Source organism: Eupeodes corollae, chromosome 3 (genome assembly GCF_945859685.1).
Source record: "Eupeodes corollae chromosome 3, idEupCoro1.1, whole genome shotgun sequence".
Lineage (NCBI taxonomy): Eukaryota > Metazoa > Arthropoda > Insecta > Diptera > Syrphidae > Eupeodes > Eupeodes corollae.
In genome coordinates, this window is record NC_079149.1 from 812,244 (window position 1) to 835,600 (window position 23,357).

At 30.2% G+C, this 23,357-nt stretch overlaps 1 protein-coding gene across 4 annotated transcripts in view; it reads right to left on the bottom strand.

The window, feature by feature from the left end:
• LOC129952127 (arylalkylamine N-acetyltransferase 1) overlaps window positions 1–23,357 on the bottom strand; it is a 50,573-nt gene that overhangs the window by 22,410 nt on the left and 4,806 nt on the right. Inside the window, exon 2 of one of the 4 annotated variants that reach the window (XM_056064571.1) lies at window positions 15,080–15,107. In XM_056064571.1, the coding sequence (XP_055920546.1) occupies window positions 15,080–15,107 (28 nt within the window). Of the gene's footprint in view, window positions 1–13,355; window positions 13,507–14,243; window positions 14,523–15,079; window positions 15,108–23,357 lie in introns of those variants that run through there. The other 3 variants (XM_056064573.1, XM_056064575.1, XM_056064572.1) reach the window with 3 other exon arrangements.

The window sequence follows — 23,357 nt, forward strand, 5'->3', positions numbered from 1 at the left end:
AGAAACGAGTTTAAACGCAGCATAAATTGTGTCACGAACCTCCTTGAACCCGAACTGTTTATCCGGAATTATTTTGTTGTCCGCAGCCCACTTATTCAGAGCCCTATTAATTATTTTTTCGAAAACTTTCCTGATGCTCGGAAGAAGACTTATCGACCGAAGAATTGACGGGTTGGAGTTGTCCTTTCCCTTTTTCGGGAGAGGATGAACCACGGCGGTTTTTCAATGTATGCATTATTCAGTGCATTGTTGAAGAGTGTGGTGCAAATGTCAATTGCTTGCATCGGTTAATATCTTAGTACAACGTTGGATATACCATCGACACCTGCTGACTTTTTACTTTTTATTGAAATGAAGATGAGCTCAACCTTCGTCGTCAACAAGGGACTTGCTCTTGTTTGCCCGGCGATTATGGCATTTGCCAAGGAATCGTTATTGAACCGCATGAAACCGTGGTTCTCAATTCGCCATTGTGTGATATCATTTCGAAGGTAAAAGTAATTGAGTAGGGCTCTATTTTCCCGGTCGTGGTTGGGGCTAATGCTAACATTCACCTTGTACACTTGCTGGAAAGCAGCTCCCACCGCCTCCACTTTTTCCTCCGGATCTTCAATTATATAAAAGTCATCGTCAAAGAAGGCTTCTTCTAGATCTATTTGCACTGTCCTGAGTACGCCCCTGTTCTCTTCAATTCTGAATATCTTGTTGATTTTAGGGAACATACCATGGTCACTGGAACTAACTATCCGTATCTTACGGTCCCAGTACTTGTTAATTGATAGTTCTCCTTAATCAACAGATTGACATTTTTTATTGATGACTTCAATGTCCTAACCTCCAAGTCGTGTGGGTCTGTAAGTCGTCTGTAAAAATGTTTGAGTCTTGTCAGTAAGCCACTCTTGTGCTTACGTATAGTGAGTCCAACGAACTAACCATCATGCCACGTATACTACCAAGTCCAGGTATATTCTGTTATCAAAAAAAGACATTGAAAGACGTCGTCTGGGCACAATGTCACCATGGACAGTTATAACTCTGAGGTAGTTAAGGACTTTGTCTACCTAAGCACCGATATAAATTTCGACAATGGTACCAGCGCTGAAAGCAAAAAAATAATAACTCTTGCAAATCGCTGCTTCTTTGGACATAGAAGACAATTGAGAAGTAAATTCCTTTCTCGAGCATCTAAAACCACCATCTATAAGACATTCATCATCCCTGTTCTCATTTATGGCACTGAGATGAAGATGATGCTAAGGATGCTCCGAAAAAAAAAAATCCTTCGGGTTGTTTTTGGTCCTGTCTGGAGAGTAGAAGAGAATATACAACGACGAACAATTGTAAGAGATTTGGTACAGTTTCTTAACAGACAGATTTGTCAATATGTAAATTCTAACAATTATTTATTTTTATCCTTAGGCTCATCGTAATTACTATGATATATTGGACGACATAACTCTTAAAATCATTTTCCTTATGTATGTTTACATAACCACAAATATTGCAAGGCTAGTTAGTTACACTTTTGACATAATTTGAAAAAGCTTTAACTGCTCATGATAAAATATAAATCGTATTATAATACTCTTACAAATATTCTTACAAGAGCACAATCATGTAATATGTCGAATCTTTCGATGTGCGGGACACCATTTATTATCTTAATCAATTTGACGTCCATCACTGATTTTAGCATCTCATGAAAATTCATAACTAAGTTGAAGTTCAAGCAATTTAATTACTTTATCGACTGAATCCTTCATATTCACTCCATGCTCGCTAATCATTTTTTCAATGTAACCCGCGACAGTACGGCGAGCGGTGCAGACTTAACATACCACATGCAACGACCGCTCAGGCATGTTAAAGCAATAAATTTTCAATTAGAATAAAAAAAAATAAACGTGAGTGTGAATTATATATATTTATGTGTAATTAGATACATAGAGTGTCCCCTTTCCTGCATAACAATCACAAGCCTATGAACTGTATCAATTTTTAACTAGATTGTTCAATTGTTTGTTTATAAAACCACCATCAGCACTGCAAAGTTTAAATATACATGCAGTACAGTAGAGTAGCTAATATAACAAAATTGGATACATAATGTAAGCCAATTTAAAAATGTTTCCTTATTTATGAAGTGCAATCCCGAAATTGAAACTATCAACACGCCATTTTTAATTTGTACAATTCCTAATAAAAGATGTTGAATCCTAAAAATAGATCCAGACAGAAGATAGGACTACGGTTTGTTTTTCAGCTTATGAGTTCAACTTAATCAGGACCACATCATGAGGATAATAAAATACAGCTTATAAGAAATCGATGATATGAGATAACCTCTTTACACCATTTTTATGGAATAAACGTTAGTATAATAAGTTGAGTCTTATGTATGTTATATTTTAAGACGTCCTATACTCAAAACTCTATATCAATGATCTGATATACGATCAACCATCAAAATTTATTTCCTCTAGTTTTAAAATAACTATACCCCATAGTACACCATCGACGTCTTGGCTGTCAACAGAAAATGACTTAACATTTCATTCTAGTGGGGGTGACTTATGCATGTTCAATTTATCTAAGCAAAGTGTTTTTAAGACGCTTTAGGTCCTTTTGAGATCGATGATTATTTTCATCGTTACTGGATTTATCTTTTTTTGGGTCACACAACTTAGGCGCCTACTCTATCCGAACATTAATCAAATGATGTAGTGCAGTATTTTGAAGGAAATTCGAAGCCAAGTGGAACTATTAAATCTTGGCCATATAGGTAGACTATAGAGACGGATAGTTTTTTTTGTTTTGTTATATTGTAGTGATGCTGGATGGAGCAATCGTTTCGCTCCGTTTCACCCCACTTCCAAGTGCATATAACCCGGACTGAATATATGGAAAGCTTTAAAAAGTGATTGTTGTTAAGTTCTCATTCGTGACCAGAATTATTCAGAAATGTTTGAAATTTAAATATATTCTTAATGTAGGCAAGTCGGTTTAGCTAAAGTATAGCTAAGTGTTTAGCCGGAATTAACCGACTGACATTTGACTATAAACTAACAATTTACACATGTATGTCATTTATATAAGACATTGATTTAAAAAATTCTCTTCCATATGATTGAAAAAGTTACTACATTTTATTTATAGTAGCTTAGAAATTGTGTTTTTATTTTTACCTTTGCAAATACAAATGTTTTCAACTACAATCACTTTGACAATATAAAGCTATTATTTATCCAGTAAATTGAAAAACACGTCCAATTTCTGTTTAATAGTGGTTTTACACCACTTTTCTTGAACGTACAGAATTTATTATTCACTAAAATTTTTTAACATTATTGATACAAGACCGAATATTTTGTCTAACCACGCAATTTTCCTACAAAATAAACATACATAACTCATCTTAAAGATATTATGTTTTCATATTAAACAATTATGAGCAAATAAATAATATGTTGTAAATCAAAACAAACACATATTTAAGAAATCATAATTCCATTTAAATAATAACGTCGTCATGGAATCTTTAAGGTAACAAAATTATATAGAAATAAAAATGAGAAACAAGTTTAAGAAATTAATTTTGCATTTATAAGGAGACTGTAGGGTGTGACTTTGACCAAAATTTAATTACTAACCGCTAAAAAGAATTTAAAAAAAATAATTCGAAAACAAAAAACCAGCTTCTCAAATACTTTTTTATTTTTTCATAAACCTAGTACCTACATATACGAGTACATAGGTATAGAACCGTTGTTCTTGACTCAACAAAAATTCAATTTTGTATAAATTGATATTTATTTTTGGTCAAGTAAATCTATTGTTTGACCCCATACAAAAAGTTAACCAAATAAAATCAATACAATTTAAGATTGAATGAGACCAATTTCAATAAAGATATATATAGATTCAGCAAAAATCCCCCAAAATTAATCCAACGGAATATTTTTGGATTTAAGTTATATCAAGATAAACCACCACCTGGTGCAAAAAAAAGAAGTTTGTGCATATATAAATGGTATAAATATATTGCTTGTAACTTGTGATAAACTTTGTTAGGGCTGATTCACAAAACTGATTAATTAAATTAAATGAAATAAATTTGTTCAGAAAGTAAGAAGAATATGTATATCCAATATGTAAGGACTACACTTTGTAAGTAGGGTTTTCTATCAAGAGGCTTCATTTTAATAAAAGTTTATTTTATTGTAAACATGAAGACGTGTCATTAACAATTAACAACATATCCTTTCCATACAATTTTCCATTGAAATTGGACATTCAGCTACAAGTGTGCGAATAGGTGCAAACTGGTCGATGTATGTCTCGATGATTTACCAATTCCATCTTTATGGCTCAAACACAAACAAGTTTTAGGTTCGGCTTCAACTGCGTTACGATGGGCCTGCTTCGAGGTTGCTTTGAATGACACTTCCAATATGACATTTCTAAAATGGCACTTCTGTCATTAGCAGCTGTTATTTTTTCTCAAAATAAAAAAAAATTGAGTTTTAAGATCGAAAAAATTAAATCGATCGCGAATATAGGTTACATAGTAGGGTGGATCGATTGATAAAAAAATTGTATGAATTTTTTTTTTTTTTGTTTGATGGGGTTCGGGCTATATATAAAAGGTGTCATAATAGCCTCTCAATAGGAATCCAAAATATTTTTAAAAAATTTCAATTTTAAATACTGCCCCAAAGACCTTAAAGATTTTCGAAATATGGAAAATCTAGAGAAAAAAAATTATATAAAATCGCTTACAAAATTGCTTATATTTTACAAGTTAAATATAAAACTGTATTTAAAAATCAACAGACTAACGCATAGGCGTCTGCTAGGGGAAAGAGAGGGGGGAGCAAAGGGGTCAGTTGACCCTCAATCTGGCTGTGTTTGTGCTCTATTCACATTCAAAGTCTTTGTTTTCTCAAATAACCTGCCTGTGTTTGTGTACTGGTTTGGTTATGTTTTTCTCCATTTCGGTACTGTAGTGTAGGGGTAGGAATATGAGGAGGGGAAATTGTTGAGTTGTTCTTCTTAGATTAACCTGCTGAAAAACCGGTTTTTTACGTAACTGCGACCACGAACACTTTCATTCACATTTACAGGTCCCAGTTATACAAAAACCGGTTTTTCAGCAGGTTAAATTGAAGTGACGAAGAAACCGAAAACTGGTTATTCTGAAAAAACCACCATCTCTTCCCTATAGCATTTAAAAAATATAAACCTAGGCAAGGCATTCCATATCTCTAATCCAAAAAGTATATGTAGTAGGCCTAACAGTATCTGAATTTTGTTTCGAACAAGAAACGAAAACCGGTTATTCAAAAAAACGGTTTTTCTGTCCGCTTAAAACTGGAAGGTTAAAGTGAAGGGGTAACAAAGCGAAAGAACTGAAAAAAACTGAAAACCGTAATTTTTGAAAATTGCCATCCCTTCCCTATAGCATTTTTTAAATATAAACCGACGGAACCCATATCTTGAAACAAAAAAGTTTTTGTATTAGACCTAGCAATATCATTTAGAAGTGTTTTTTTTCTGCGTCGACAAGTGCTTAATTTTCCTCATATAGAGAAATGTCTGTTTTACGGAGTGATTTGATGTGTCCAGTTTTCGGTTTTGGTCGAGACTTACCAAAAAATGTACTTCCAACATATGAAGATGTTATTCTATGTTTTTTGTGGATTAGTCGGAATAAACCAAAAGAATTCAAGAACTCGGTTTCCAATACATGTGATGTAATAAGTGAAAAATTAATTCAACTGTGGGAGTTTGCGTCCATACCAGCTGTTAATAGACCAGCGGTCAGTTTCGAGTAAAATAAAAAGTTATCATGAGAAATACCGAAACTTATTGAAACCCTACAAATCCAGAAAAGACGTAGAGTCTTACAAAAATCGCATTAAAATTTTTAAAGAAAAATCTCGTTGTCTTTTTGATATCGCGATATGCAAATGTAAGGATTTGAATTCATGCCAGTGTGAAAAACAATTCAAAGTGCCAGTAAGAGAAAGAGAATTTTTAATGGATCAACGAACGCAACGAAAAATGGTTATAAGCAATGTTGATGTCAAAGTAACAAAGCAGATTTCAGCATGCCTTCAAAGGAAAAGAAGACATGATGCATCACTTATAAAACATGCCACTAATGTTAATATTCCATCTGCATCAGCATCGCAATCTGTTTTGGAACAAACTCCGTCAACTAGTAGAGCTTTCATATCGGAAATTCAAAACGATGAAATACCACCCTCACCTGCTCGTCAAGATACAAATTCAACTTTGTCATCAGGATCATCACCGGAATCTTCTTTTGAAATATCTGTAACTCCAATCGGTGCAGAACATCTAACCACACAGAAAATTGAGAACTTATCTACAGTTGCGAAAACTCTCGATAGATTTGGGATTTCAGACAGGGCAGCTGCAGCAATTGTTTCAGCGACTTTGCAAGATGTTGGAATGATTTCACAGGACAATTTTGCCAACGTTGTAGATAGGCACAAAATCAGACGTGCCCGTGAGAAGGAAAGGGCAACCTTATCAACTTTGTCGATGTCTTTCCAAGATTTCCAGTTTGGGATATATTTTGATGGACGAAGAGATAAAACTCTAAGTATGATAGATAAAAGAAGGAAGCTTATTATTGAAGAGCATTTAAGTTTAGTTAAAGAACCTGGATCGGAATACTTAGGACATATCTCTCTTAAAAACGGAAAAGCTGAAACCATTAGTTCAAAATTAAAAGAGTTCTTTGATGAAAAAGGGATTGATAAATCCAAACTTGTGGTTATTGGAAGTGATGGCACAGTTATAAACACGGGATCCAAAGGGGGTGCTATCCGCCGTTTGGAACTAGAGCTCGGAAAACCATTGCAATGGTTCATATGTCAGTTGCATGCAAATGAACTTATACTTCGACACATATTTGAGCATCTTGATGGAACAACAACTGGACCACGAAGCTTTACAGGCACTTTGGGAAATGAACTGAAGGATTGTGAGAATTTGCCGGTAGTGTCATTTCAAGCTATCCAATGTAACCTTCCAGCATTATCAAATACTCATGATCTCAGCACTGACCAACGATACCTGTTTGAAATTTGCCAAGCTATCAGTTCAGGGATTTGTAGCGGCGGTTTAAGAAAGAGAAATCCCGGTAAAGTCGTTCACTCAAGGTGGCTTACAACTGCTAATCGAATATTAAGGTTATATATTTCTACTGTGGTACCATCGGAAAATTTGCAACTATTGGCCAATTTTATAATACAGGTCTATGCGCCATTATGGTTTGAGATAAAAACGAGACCTCAGTGCATTTATGGAGCTCGACATCTACAAAAAACTATGATATTGACAAGGTACCTGCCTGAAAATTTAAAATTGATTGTTGACCCCGTTATTCAAAGAAATGGCTATTTCGGACACCCAGAAAATATTTTACTATCAATGATTGCGGACGAAAGGGAAGTAATTCAAATTCTAGCTTTGAGAAGAATTAAAAAAGCGCGAGAGCACCTTGGAACATCATCAACATCGGTGCGGTCTTTTGTTTTGCCGAAATTTAACTTTAATGCTCAGGAATACATTGACATAATCGACTGGAATGTGGATATTTTATGTGATCCACCTATATTAAAAAACATTTGTCTGGAAGATATTAATGAATGTATCCAAGATCCCAAATTGATTGAAACATTAATTATGCCGTACATAAAGGATTACCCTTGCCACACTCAAGCGACGGAACGGTGCGTTAAAATTGTGACTGAAGCTTCAGCTGCTGTCTGTAGTCCAATGAGGCGTGATGGCTTTATAAGAACAAGAATTGAATCCCGAAAAAAAATGCCATTTTTCAATTCTAAAAAAGATTTTAAAATTTTGTAGTTTTTTCTTAACTTTTTGCTTTTTTTTTAAACATAGTTTTAACACTTTTTTCTTCATATTTTATTGTTTGTTACTTAAAATGCTCTTAATTACCATCCATAATAAAATTTAATGTCACCAAAGTAATAAAAAATGGTTTTATTTCTGAGGAACATTTATTTTTTTTACTAGTTTTTTTTGGTTTCAGGAGAAGTTTTGTATGACTTTGGGGCAGTACAAGATCGCAATTTTTTTCAATTTTTTTTTTTACCTGACATCATGATATATAAAGGCAACTTTTGGTTAGTGCCCAAAACCTGAATTAAAAAAAAAAAAAAATCGAGCCACCCTACTACATAGTCTATAATAACCAATGGGAATCCCTCGAAAAGCAAATGTTTTTTTGTTTGTTGACTTTTTTACAGCTGTTGAGCTGTCAGACAAAGCAAATGTTCAGCAAATTCGAACTAGAGCTTCCGTATGGAATCACATTACGTAACATTACGTTCTTTTCCTTGAGATTGTTAAACGAAATGTGAGGTCAAAGTTTCATTGGGATAGCATGCATTGAATTCTTATTGCTGAACTCGTAAACGTCAGGCAAAGCCGAACCTGAAGTGTGTTTTTGTGTTTCAGCCATAAAGGTTATATATTCGAGAAATAAAATAGTCAGGAATGTTTTCTCCCAAGTTTCTGAACTGCGACTTCAGAATAGTCACCATTTTTGTGGTGAATTTTAGCAATTTTAATCCTTTTTTGAATTTGTAGTAATGGCGTAATTTTATGATCAATGTTACTCAAATGTAACATACTTATTTTAAAACCATGCGTAACTCAGGAAGAAGATTCCTGTATAATGTATACTGTATACTGTACAACACAATATCCTTCAAAAGTTTTCTCCTTAAAATCAAATTATGGATCAAATAGGAGGACATTTTAGTTCATGGAAATTTAAGGTGGCCATTCCTTAATAGGGAGATACCAACTTTAATCCACTATACTGCCTCAAACTAATATAAATACATATATACATAAATATTGTGTTAAGTAATTGTATACCAAACTTGTATTCAGGTACACTGATTAGCCAAAATATAAAAAGAGACATAAAGATAACACTAACGGCTTTAAAATTGTTATACAATAATATTACTGCAAATACAGGATTTCCAAATAATTGTGCAAACGACTTCTGGTCCTATTAATTTTGAGGTGGTTGAGCATTCAAAAAAAATTAAGATAGTTGGAATTAATGATGTTTCGAATTCTTTAAATCAACTATTTCTAAATTTGACCATTTTAAGTCAATATTTGTTTAGTTTATATTATAGTTGTGACACAGAATAAAATGTTTCAAATAAAATAAATGACTTCGCATAATTAATGAAGCTATAACTTTTTTTGTATAGTTAAGTATTTTGCAATCGAAGGTGGCTTTTTGTGAAGTGCCGCCGCCGGTCGGCCGGTGCAAACTTGAAACTATAATTAATTTTTAGACTCTATCAACGGATGCGAGTGACTGCCTGAGACTTTTATTTCTTCCTCTGTTAAACGTATAACAAATTAAATTAATATTTTTGTATATATTTTTAAGCTTGAGAATTAAGGGTAGTTTTGTACAAAATCAAAAGGAAAGGGGCTTTAATTATTTTTTTATAAATTACAAGGAAGTTTAAAAAGGAGAATAATAATTATCCAATCCAATTTCAATGACACACAATTTATTTTTGCTTAACCAAAATTGACATAGAAAATTGTTTTGACCTAAGTTAGTCACTTTTTTATTTCAACTTTTAAGTATAAGAAATGAAAGGCTAATGCATTCCATTCAATCAAAGTTATTGCCAACGCAAGGACTTGCAATTATTGTAATTTTATTATCTGCTTTTATGTCATGTTTACATTTTTTTCCGATCATGATTAAGTACCACACACGGTGCTTATAAAACTTATATCAAAAAAAGTTCAAATTACATTAAAAACCTGTAAAATCAACCTACAAAAGTTGCAGCAGAAACTGACAAAAATAAAATTACATTCCAAAACCATGAACTTGAATCTGCAGCAATATCGTATGCTGCGGTTAAGAATAAGTTGTAGTCGTGAACCTGGCGCCTACAGACAATATACAGATTTAATTTATGTAGAAAAATTATTTTTTGTTTATTTTAAAAGAAATTAATTTTTCAATAAATTATCTCCACGCCGCACTTCGTACACAAATATTTCCTGTTAACATTTATAAAGATTGAAAGTATCTATGAGAAATATAGCCATAGTTATTAATAAATTTAAATGAAATGAAAATGAATTACAACATTTTGAAAAAGTTCATTTTTAGGAAATAAAATAAAACCAATAAAATAATATGAAGTATTTGAACGGACACAAACATTTAACTCCTTTTAAACTAAGCTTTTACCCATGTACCTTACAACTTATAGATATTGAATATTCAATGTATTGTTATTAGGCCAATTAAAATCTTAGAAAGGATGCACTTGAACTTGTAACCCTGAAGTTTTAATTTAACTCTTAAAATAGAAAAGGGAGGCGATCGCTGAAAAGATTATGATTAATACCACACCTGTTCTCTTTTGCATAATACAAATATTTGCATTTTTAAATATGGTCTCAATTGATGGTGGTCGTCAATTAAGCTATTGTATTGATAGAAAGTATTATTTGCACGAGTGTTATTATTTTCATTGAAAAGCGACTAAAGGTATAGTTTATAATAATTTATATTTAAATTTAATCCAAAGTGTTTAGGAAATGGGGCGGAGTTTTGTTTTATGGCCATGCAAATTGTGACAGGTGTTGCCTATTCTTTAGAAATAAATAAAATTCATATAGTGTCATATGCAAACCAGACCGTGACAATGGGCTATAGATGATTAGTATAAGGTTTATTGTTATGTTTGATGCAAAAAAGGAATATGAGTTTTTGTAATGCTTACAAACAAATATATTTTTTTAAACTGATACGTTCCTAGAAACGTTAAACCCTAAGCCGATGTTCGGCTTTTAAAGCCTTTTTATAACTAAAGGTTGATGAGAAGACATTAAAAGGTTACTTCTAATATTTTACTTTTTATAAAGTCATGAGTTTTACTTGCTAATATATAGGAGCTTTGTGGCAAGTTTTGCATTCGTAAGGTTTTAATCAAACATTGCTTTACGATGGCAAAGAATTCGAAAAAAAATTGGGTTTCTCGATTCCCTCCGTCTGTCCTTGCCCCTACAGCTCAAACCATTATGTCAATTAACTTCAAATCTGGAATTTAATATTTTAATCTGATTCCAGTTAGGTGTTTTTTCATTTTTTTTAAATAAATATAATTAATTAAAATAATTTTCTCAGAACAAACCAATAGATTTTTTTTTATTTTCTCTTAATTTATAATCTTCCTAATGTTGCTTCTTTTAATAAAAAGAGTATATACATATACATATTTGTGTATTGCTCCAGAAGCGTAATCCCCATATTTTTACTTGCGACGTGTAGGAACTTTATATCAAGTTTTGCATTCGTAAAAAATTTCGAACTTAGAATTTTAATCAAACATTATATTACGATGGTAGAGAAGTCGAAAAAAGTGGGTTCCGCGATTCCCTCCGTTCTGTTTTGTCTGTCTGTCCACGCTCCTATGGCCTAAGTTCAAACTTGAAAGTTAAGGTTATGAACAAATTTGCGTAAGGCGTTTTTTTTTTTCATTTCTTAAGATCAAAACTAATAGTGGCCACCATACAATTTTTTGGTCAAAAAACGAAAATTCGAATTTTCTCAAAAACAAACCGATAGATTTTTTTTTTAATTTTCTCTAAAATGCTATTTCTTAACTTAGCTGCTTTTAATAAGAAACACATACTTTTGTACTGCTCAGAAAAAGTACCGCTCATAGAACCGTTATTTTGTTTTTTAATTTTCTCAGCAACTTATGAACTGATTTCAATAATATTTTTTGAATAAGCTCTTATATTGCCTTAACAATATTTGATTATCAAAAGTGTAGTTTCTTATTGTTTGGATTTTTAAAAAAATACTGAATTTTTTCTTTCAATATTTTTTTTATACGAAATTCAAATGTCGAGCGTATATTTACAGTAACTAAATAACTGCTTACCAAAAAACTGCTTAAAATAAAATTGAAAAATTTTATATTTAAGCAAATAAATAAAAAATTAATTTAAAAAAAACGCTCTAAAGATTTTCAAAAAAAAATTTAAAAAATCAAGACCTTGTTGATTGATAAAATGGCATCTTAATTTTTGAAGACAAACTTATTTTTCACGTAAAATTTTAAATCTTAAGATAGTTTTTTTTTTTATTATTTTAACTGTATTAAATGTATCCGCCTCCCATCTCACCAGATGAAATCCTATGCATGAGCTCGAAAGAGCGCATCATTTTGACAAAATTTTAATAATATTTTTATCTTTTATCGAAATTAATGACATATTTATGTATTTTTATAACGATAACTATTGTAAATACTAATGATGTAGCACCACTGCATTGGATTAACGAATATGATATGTTTAATCAACAATTTATTTTAAAGTGTCTATCAAGAAGTATTGTATTGGTACCTTTGTATTCTGTTTCACACACATTTAACTTGCCTTGCCTATATAAAAGAATAAATACTTAGTACAAGTTAAAAAAACGAGTTAGAACGAGTATATGTATTTTCTATTCTATTCTACCTACCAATAACATTCCTTCATTATTATCATAAACATGTCTTTATCTATCTATCTAAAAAGCTTTGAACGAACTAGTAAAATACAAAAAACAATTGTTTTCGTTAAGTATGATTACATTTTTTCAATTCCGTCATGTTTTGTCCTAGAATGGGTTATGTCTTGGGATGAATCGCTCGTGCCATGACAAATCAAATGGCATTTAAATCTTTGAAGACAAACTTGTTTTACAGGGATATTTTTAAATCTTATATAGGTACTTTTAAAACAGACTCTTTGCATACAGGAGCAAGTTCGTGCGACCCAGTCGTACATTTTAATTTTTTAAAGTTTTATTCAGAACTGATCAACCTATTTCAATACAAGAAAATTGTCCACACAAGCTCTTATAATGTCTCAATAGTATTTATTAATCACAAATGTCATTGTTTTCCTTTTTGATTTTTTTTTAAATATTAAACAATTTCGAAATTTTATACCTTGAAAATGGGTCATTATTTTTTTACAAAATTGAAATGTTCTAAATAACTGCACTCTAAAAGTATTTTTAAACATAAATAATAAAATTAAAATATAAAAAATTAATTTAAAAAAAAGGCTCAAACGGTTTTCCCATACAAATTTTGAAAAATTAAGGTGTTTATAAGAATTTAAATGACATTAAAATTATGAAAACAAATTTTCTTCGCAGGTACATTTTTAAATCTTAAAATGCAGAAAATATTTTTAAACATTATTATTTGAAATATTCTATACAAACTTACTTTAAATGTTTAATTTATTGATCCTGATGGATTTACTGGTTTCTTAATAACCAAAAAATATAACTTTATTTTATATTAAATATTTATTAAATGAATAAGCAATAGCTCGGAGACGATTTTGACTGTTCAAAAAAGGGTTCAAAAAATAACTAAATCAAATATAAAAGTTAAATAATAAATAAAAGTTTAAACACCCTTAGTGAAAGAGGAAGAAAAATAAAAACAATGCATATATTCACACAATTTATAAATTTTGTTTAAGCTTTTTTCTAGGTATTATTTCCCTACAAATATATCTACTTTGTAATTTATTCTAAAATAATGTATAATATTTGTTAAAGCAGTCTGTTCGTGCGTGACTTTTTAGAAAATAATGCATCAATTACAGAAGTACAAGGGGCTGTTTAATGTTTTATAAATGAGCATATTCTCACGGATAAACAAACGATTTGTAACGGTAAATACTGGAGTAATGTAAGGCTTAAACTTAAACTGTACAATATGCGTGTTACAACATTTCGTGAACAAAGATAAAGACACATATTATATTAATATATATAATATACTCGTAAGTTCCACGTTTTTGTTGATTTCTTTTTATGAATGCATTACAATTTAGTAATATCTATTCTAAGTTAATTTAATTAAGAGCTCCATTTATTTTCTGCAAAACTTAATTTTGACTTAACTGACTGACTCGGAGTGTAAATATTGTATATTTACCTGCTTTCATTTCAGCTTAGAGCAAAATAAAAAAAGGAATACAAAGTGTGATCAGAACCCTGTGGAATGTATCCGCTCCCTGATAAGACATCATTCAACAAAGTTCGTGACAACTTTGTGTTTAAATAAAAAAATACAACAACAACATTATTTTAGCTTCATTACCTCGTCTCGCTTTTGTATCTAAATTAGCATCTCAGCCACGTTTGGAATTATTAAAATGTCGAAATAATGACAGCTATACACAACCAACACAATATAACTTAACACTTTGTTTTTATTTTCACTAAATTATTTTATCTTTTATCCCAATATTGTTTATACATTTTTAACACGAAAGAATAACCCATGCAATTGCAAAGAGTGCATACTTCATTAAAAATTGCACAATGTTTCAATATCATATAAGAAAAATATTTTTTTTCGGAAGTTGTAATTTGCAACCGCAAAGTTCAGATAAATTTATCTGAGTATTAATAAAACCTGCGTATAAAATCCCATTAAGTACACGTTAATGTCAAACGTCTCTTTCTCTATTACAATTTATAAAAGCTGCCTTCGCCTTATGGATGAATTATTTTTAGGCTTCAGAAAATATATTTCATGCGATTTACGTTTTTGTGAAGAGCCATAATTTAAACTCATTATGCAAGTACATACTGCACATTGGAAAACAAAAACTATAATTAACATTTCGAACTTACGCTTTGTATAATCATTTTAAAATGCTACGTATTAACAGTGCAGTAGAGAAAATGCATCTAGAAAACAATACGCGAATATTTATTGTATTATTAAACAAAAAAGTGTCATATGACAAAAAAGGTTAATGGGTTTATGTTTGGGTTTATGCCTTAAAAAACACCGGACTTTTGATGACCATAAACAAAGAATTATAAGCTTAATTACTGTGCAGTGCATGATGTGCAACTCTCTAAATATAATGTATTGCTTTTAGTCATTTCGACTTTAAACAACATACTCTTAGCAGACTCACTCACCTTATGATGGGTTTTATGCAGGATAACCTGAAAAGAAAAAAGATACAAATTATAGGTGTGCACTTAAAATTTAATATTTTTTATTGTTTTTTTTTTTTTTTTTTTTTTTTGTATCGTTTAATAAATAAAAACTTCTATAAACATAAGTGTGATTAAAGATTTGAAAATGATTTCGCAATTAAACATTTTTAGCACCCTCTTGTGAAGTCGGTTTATCAAAAGCATGTTGATCTAAATAAAACTTTGTTTTTATCTTTATATTTTCTACTTATGGTAAAATATGTATTTATTTAACGGTGAATATTTCTTTTAATGAAAATATAGAACAGAGTAAGTTTTATTTTTTCGTCAGCATTAATCATACGATTTTTCAAATATTTAATATATTTTAAAATGTACCTGTAAGAGAAGTTAAATGGCATTGCATTCCTTAAAAAAAAGCCTTAATATTTCCAAATTTGTATTTGAAAATTGTTAGAGCAGTTTTTTAAATTAATTTTGTATGTATACAATTTTTCAGTTTCAGTTTAAAAATGTTTTTGGTATGCATTTATTTAGAGCTTATTAATATACGTAAAACATTTTAATTTCAGAAAAAAATAAACAAACCCTTTTTGAGATATCCAATTTTGAAAGAGATGTTTAATATTTTTTTTTAAATCGGAAAAGTAATATTTTAATTTTTGATCATCAAATATTATTGAGACAGTGTAAAAGTTTGGAGTAAAACAAAAAAATGTTCTTTTTTTGTTAAAAATAGCCAATTCAAGAAAAAAAATTAATAAAAATCTATTGGTTCGTTTTTGAGACAATTAGATATTTCGATTTTTGCCAAACAAAAATTCGCCTAAGATGAATGGGCTAAGATCCTTAATTTCAAAATGTGAACTCAATCGAACTATTCAAAGCAGCAGGCGATGACTTGGTAGGGAGCATGCACCAATTCATCTGCAAAATATGGTCGGAAGAAAGCACGCCTGATGAGTGGAATCTCAGCATAGTTTGCCTAAAATATAAAAAAGGAGACCCTCTTAATTGCGCCAACTACAGAGGCATTAGTCTCCTTAACATTGCATATAAGAAGCTTTCTGCCGTATTATATGAACGTCTGAAGCCGTTCGTCAGCAACCTGATAGGTCTTTATCAGTATGGCTTCCAGGAAAGTCCACATTCGACCAAATTTTCACACTACGGCAGATCTTGGAAAAACACCAGGAGCTTCTAATCGATACCCACCATCTCTTTATCGATTTCAAAGCCGCGTACGACAGCATCCATAGGGAAGAGCTCTACAAAGCAATGTCTAGTTTTGGCATCCCTGTCAAACTTATCCGTTTGTGCAGAATGACGATTAAGAACGTACCCTGTCAAAGAAAGATGAGAGCGTCTTAGGATGCTTCGAGAGAAAAATTCTTCGGGTGATTTTTGGTCCCATACGCATAGATGGAGAATGGAGGAGAAGATATAACGACGAACTGTATAGTTAGCAGAATTAAAGTACAACGGCTTAGATGGCTGGGTCATGTAGAGCTAATGGACATCAACGCTCTAGCCCAGAAGGTCTTTGAATCCAATCCCGAAGGACAGCGCAGTAGAGGAAGACCGCGACTCAGGTGGTACACTCAGGTGGGTGAAGACCTCAACCAACCTTGCGTGCGAAACTGGAGACAGCTAGCTAGGGACCGAGCTGGCTGGAGACGCAGGTTGGTTGAGGCCCAGGTCCGCCCCGGAAGAACTTAACCGACCAAATGAAGGGATGATAGACAGACGAACGGAATCGTGGGACCCACTTCTTTCGACTTCTCCACCATCAATGTGAAGTTTGATTTAAACCTCGTGCTCGAAAATGTGAACAAATGTAATACTTGCCGCATAGCTCCTGTATGTCGCAAAAAAAAACTGTATTTTTAAGGAGATATTTGTTTATTTTATTGGAAAAAGGAAGGTATGCCATTACCAAATACAAAAACAAAATCGTTGCAGCACCATATAATTTTCAATGACCAATTCCTCGATAGCTCCATTGTTTAGGTCTTGAATAGAATGTTGAAGCATTGCCAAAATGTGTCTCCTAATCAAATTTTCCAACTTCCAATTTAATTTTTAACCAATTTTCTAAAAATTCTCTTCTCTAGTTAGAAAAACATTTTAGCAAATATTAAAAACAATAATTTTTAACTTCCCATAGGAAGTTATTGTAATGGGTCCGATTTGTCAAATTGAAAATTTTGACATTTCTCGACGTTTCAAGGTCCCTAGAGTCGAAATAAAAGATTTTTAGAAAGATGTCTGTGCGTGCGTGTGTACGTACGTTTGTACGTCCGTACGTCCGTATGTCCGTACGTCCGTACGTCCGTACGTTCGCGACGTTTTTTTCGTTGTCCATAGCTCAAGAACCAGAAGAGATATCGACTTCAAATAAATTTTGTTATACAGATAATAAGGCAGAAAGATGCAGAAAGGGCTCTCAAGAAAATTGCGTGGGTGGTTTTTTTACTATAGCAGTTTGAAAAAATGGTGAAAATTTTGGTTAACCCTAAATATCTTACGAACCAAAAACGTTAAAGACTTGAATTAAATTTTATATAATAGATTGTAACGTGATACCAAAAAGTTATATTTTTTGAAAAAAATCAATATAACGGTTTTTTTTTTAAATCAATAAAACTGAAAAAAAAAATTTGTCACCTCCAAAATTTTACGACTGAAATATGATTTTATCTCTAAAACAATTTTGTGCAACGAAGAATAATGTTTTTGACATCTGATAAGATTTTGAGAAAAATCTAATTGACAGTTTTTTTATAAAAAATAAAAATCTAAAAAAAGACATTATTCAAAGTTCGTAAAAATTGAATATCGATTCAAATATCTTTTCAAAAACTTGAAATTAAGGCTTCAATTTTATTTTATCTTATAAGAAATATTGTTTTCAACATTCTGAAAAATTTTGAGAAAAATCGAATTGACAGTTTTTCTTACAAAAAATAAAAACCTAAAAAAAAATTTATAAAAGTTGGTAAAAATTGATTTTCGACTCGAATATCTTTTCAAAACTTTGAGATATTGGCTTTAATTTACTTTTATCTTTCAAAAAATTTTGTTGTCAACATACAATTAAAGTTTGAAAAAAATCGAATTGACAGTTTTTTTTACAAAAAATAAAAACCTAAACAAAAAATTTATAAAAGTTGGTAAAAATTGATTTTTGACTCAAATATCTTTTCAAAACTTTGAGATATTGGCATTTATTTACTTTTATCTTTCAAAAAATCTTGTTGTTAACATTCAGTTAAAGTTTGAAAAAAATCGAATTGACAGTTTTTTTACATAAAATTAAAACCTAAAAAAAAAAATTATAAAAGTTGGTAAAAATTGATTTTCGACTCAAATATTTTTTCAAAACTTTGAAATATTGGCTTTTATTTACTTTAATCTTTTAAAAAATCTTGTTGTCAACATTCAGTTTAAGTTTGAAAAAAATCGAATTGACAGTTTTTTTACAAAAAATAAAAACCTAAAAAAAAAATTATAAAAGTTGGTAAAAATTGATTTTCGACTCGAATATCTTTTCAAAACTTTGAGATATTGGCTTTAATTATCTTTTATCTTTCAAAAAATCTTGTTGTCAACATACAATTAAAGTTTGAAAAAAATCGGATTGATAGTTTTCTTTACAAAAACTAAAAACCTAAAAAAAAATAATTTATAAAAGTTGGTAAAAATTGATTTTTGACTCAAATATCTTTTCAAAACTTTGAGATATTGGCTTTAATTATCTTTTAACTTTCAAAAAATCTTGTTGTCAACATACAATTAAAGTTTGAAAAAAATCGAATTGATAGTTTTTTTACAAAAAATAAAAACCTGAAAAAAATAATTTATAAAAGTTGGTAAAAATTGATTTTCGACTCAAATATCTTTTCAAAACTTTTAGATATTGGCTTTAATTTACTTTTATCTTTCAAAAAATCTTGCTGTCAACATTCAATTAAAGTTTGAAAAAAATCGAATTGACAGTTTTTTTACAAAAAAAAAACCTAAAAAAAATGTATAAAAGTTGGTAAAAATTGATTTTCGACTCAAATATCTCTTTAAAAATTTTAAGTATTGGCTTTAAAGTAATTTTATCTCATAAGAAATATTGTTGGTAAAATTTTTAAAAAATCGAATTGACAGTTTTTTTTTACAAAAAATAAAACTCTAAAATAAAACAATACCAAGTTTTACTTGGTAAAAATTTACTTTGGGCTCAAACAGCTTTTCAAAACTTAAAAATATTGGCTTGAAACTTATTTTATTTCACAAAAAATATTGTTTTCGATATTCAGTAATTTTAATATAAAAATCCAACAGTCCGTTTTTTCATATAAAAAATAAAATCTACAAAAAGAGTACGCAAATTTGGTAAAAATTGATACGAGTACATAAAGACAAACTTTTAAGCAAGACAAATCGACAGACGGGATGGGAAGTTATCAGTGTGGGTCGCATCCCAGCCTCTTTTTTTCAATGTATTTAATTATTTTTAATTATAACTAATGAAAGCTTAATATTATTTCTTAACGCTTTTATAACATTGATTTATAAAACTAAAACTCTGCTTGGTATCGATTTTTACGCGCTACCAACACAAAATTAAATAAATTTTCCTGCAAAGCATTCCAATTTTTCACCTGACTTCACTTAGGATTTATCTTTCTTTACATGAACCTTCGCTGGAAATGTTTTTGTACGAATGCTTCAATGTAAAGATTTTGTGTACATATTCTTATAGATCAATAAGTCTACTTTGGAGTGACATGAGTATTTGTCCACACACTTCAAATTGTTTATTGTTTGCTTTTAAAAGTAATCTATTATTTATTAGCTTCAGATGTTTTATAGGTATGTTATATAGAAAAAATTATGGATTTTTACTTAAAATTTAAATGAGTAAGATAAACTATCGCGAAAACTGCTCTTACCTGGATCTTTTTGAGTGGGCCAAAAAGAATTATTCACTGGTCGTCAAAGTTTTTTATTGGCATTGAAATTGCACTTTCCCAATGGGTTTCGTGGGTTGGGGTTTAGCGGCGGCTTCAAAATTAAGTCTTTAATATTGACTTGAAATATTTATATTATTTTATATAATATTCGAACAAAAAAAAAATTTAAAAGCTGTTAGCTTTCATTTGTCTGACAAGAATAAAAAAAAAACGCTGAACTGTTTTTGCTAAATTATTTTATACAGAAAAAGGCAAAACGGTATGAAAGTACATTTTGAACTTGACACGAACCTGTTGTTTAGCCAATTCTATACCATTCAAGTTTTTGAAATATACATATTAAGCAATATAAAAATAATGTTGAAAACAAACTGAAAGCTTTATATAGATTCAAATAAAGACTATCATAACTAATGAGAGTTTCCAAAAACTACGTAAGATTTAGTACTCGAATTTGGGACATCTTAATCCCTTAACAAAGTATTGTGCAACAGGCCAGTGTCATAACTCAAAATAGTTTAACCATTAGCATCTTACAATTTTAAACGTTTGACAATGGCTCATAATGATGTTTCTGGCAATATTGTCACATACATTTTTACTGCTGATCTGACGATATTATAAAATTTGGTATTTTTAAAAATTTATCTAGCAAACTTGGGTGTTTAAAAACAACTTCAACAAAATATTCAATTTTCTTTTTATTTTAAAGTCCTCTTTTAAACAAATGCTAAGCATGACATTTTACCATAGAATAGTCAACTAAGTAGATTTATTTAATTTTATTTCTTCTTTCTGTTTTCGCAACAAAAAAAGTTCTTTAAAAACCTTAATCTGATTTTTATATAATATATGCACATACAAATAAAATTAAACACATAAAATCCCAGACAAAATTGATTTTCCGCATGTTTCCCAGCCATCGCAATCTGGAAGAATACACTCGTGATTTATGCACATTAAGTTAATTTGAAGAGATACAAATCATTCGAAAAAAGAAAATTGTTTTTTACTTTTATTGTAATACTTTCGATCACTCGGGCGTGCACGTATTTTTATTTTGTTTTTGTATTCATTCTCTTCAAGGAAAATAGCCAAATCGTTGATTTATATTATTTTCCTTTGTAATCGGGTAAATTGGAAGAGGAAAACTTCCGTTCATTCTTTTTGTTTGAAAGAATTTATTTTATATCCTTTTCGAGAGGTTTTTTCCAAAGTTCAGATGAAATGGAATTATATTAATGAGGAAAAATAAACAAAGATACTTTTCAAGAGTTCAATAAAAAAAAATGTTATGCCATAGCTTTTAGGAAGATTGGTCGAGGATTGATTTATTTTTAAATAAATGTGTGTACAATTCATGTTGGTTATACGATAATATTGGGTTATTATGTTTTGTCCTTAATCATACAGTTTCTCGCAAAATTTTTGGAAATTTTGTATCAAACCCTGCACCTGGTATACAAAAGGTATGAAATATTAAAATATTAACGATTTAGTACATTTGTAAAGCCATATTAAGCATTTTTTTACCTAATTTCAAACTATTTCAACACCTTATTTTTTGTGAATTTTAATTTGTATGCAATATAAAAACTAACTGTTCGATTTTTATAATAATTCTACTATAATTCGAAAACAATATTTTCTATTACATGAAATTAGTTTGAAACCAATATTTTTAATTCTTGAAAAGATATTTGAATCGAAAATCCATTTTTACAAAGTTTTAGTAATGTTTTTCAAGGTTTTAATTTTTTTAAGAAAATTGTCAAATCTCACCGTATACCAAAAACGTTATTCCTCGTTGCATGCAATTATTTTGAGGATAAATCATTGCTTGTTCGAAAAAAATATTCGTAAAAGTTACTATTTTTGTATTTACAAAAAAAACCGTTAATTGATATTTTTCCAAAAATATACTAGTTTGGTATAACGGCACAATATATAATATAAAATTTAATTCAGCCGCTAGCGTTTTTCGCGCGTGAAATATTTTGGGATAACCAAAATTATCAATTTTTTAAATTGTTATTAAAAAAAAACTAACCACTCAATTTTCTCTCTTTTCTGCATCTTTCAGTATTATTATCTACATACAAAAATTTATTTGAAACCGATATCGCTACTGGTTCTTGAGATATGGACAAAGCTTCCCATACGCACGGGCATACGAATGTATGTACGTACACTCGTATACACATATGTACATGTCTCTAAAAATCTTTTATTTAGAATCTAGGGAAATTGAAATGTCGAGAAATTTAAAAATTTTCAATTCGACAAAATGTCAAACTTAAAACAAATCATCGTTATAATCTGACGAGCTTTTTAGAAAAATCGAATTGTTCTACAAAAAATGTTTAAAAATCGAAAACCAATATCTTGAGAGTAAAATAAACTAAAAACCGATTTAATTGCTGCAGCAGTTTTTCCACATTTTCTTAAATAATTAAAATTATATAAATTTCCTAGGCCTTTCTCGCTTTAATTAAAAAGTTCAACCATTGAAGCCACCTGGATAAATATATGCATATTTTCAATTTAAATACGAAAATCAATTATTTCTATTAAGAGGTTTCCAATCAATTCAAAATAAACAATTATTGTGCAGATAGGAAGAGGAAGCAATCCTTTATCCTTTGAAATTTATGTACACATATTGCAAAATTGACAGAAGAATCGTACTCATGCATTTTCAATTAAATCGGTAACCACATTCTATGGAAGCAATGGGAGCATATGGTGAAAATACACATTTTTGTATTTCTGTTTGGTTATCTTTTTAATGTTTGCTCGCCAGCTGGGTATGATGACAGGACGTGTCATTGATGTATGCTTTTAATTATGCAAATTTATCGTCACTGGCCGAACCAGTCGTCGTCATAGCTACAGTGAAATATGCAAACTCTATTGATATAAATTAATCTGGAATGGAAACCAAATTGATAATTCTCGTCTCCACTGTTACCTTAATTGAAATTGGGCAAAACAAAGTTAAAACACAATTTAAATTTATTACTTATAAAGTTTTTCATATTATGGTTGTTTAAAGAGTTTTTGAATAATATAATATTGATATATATACACTTTTGAAGCGGAAGTGACAACGTCAAAAGTGTTTTCAGTTCAGAAAACAATTTCACATCAGTTCACTTCAAACTTCTTGAAACCTCTTTTGACGAGGATTCAATTTTCAAAAGCAAATTGTGGAACACAGATGATGGTGGCAAAAAGGGAAACACTCATTTAATCTCAGATACTTTTTGTTCTTTGTTAACTTATATACA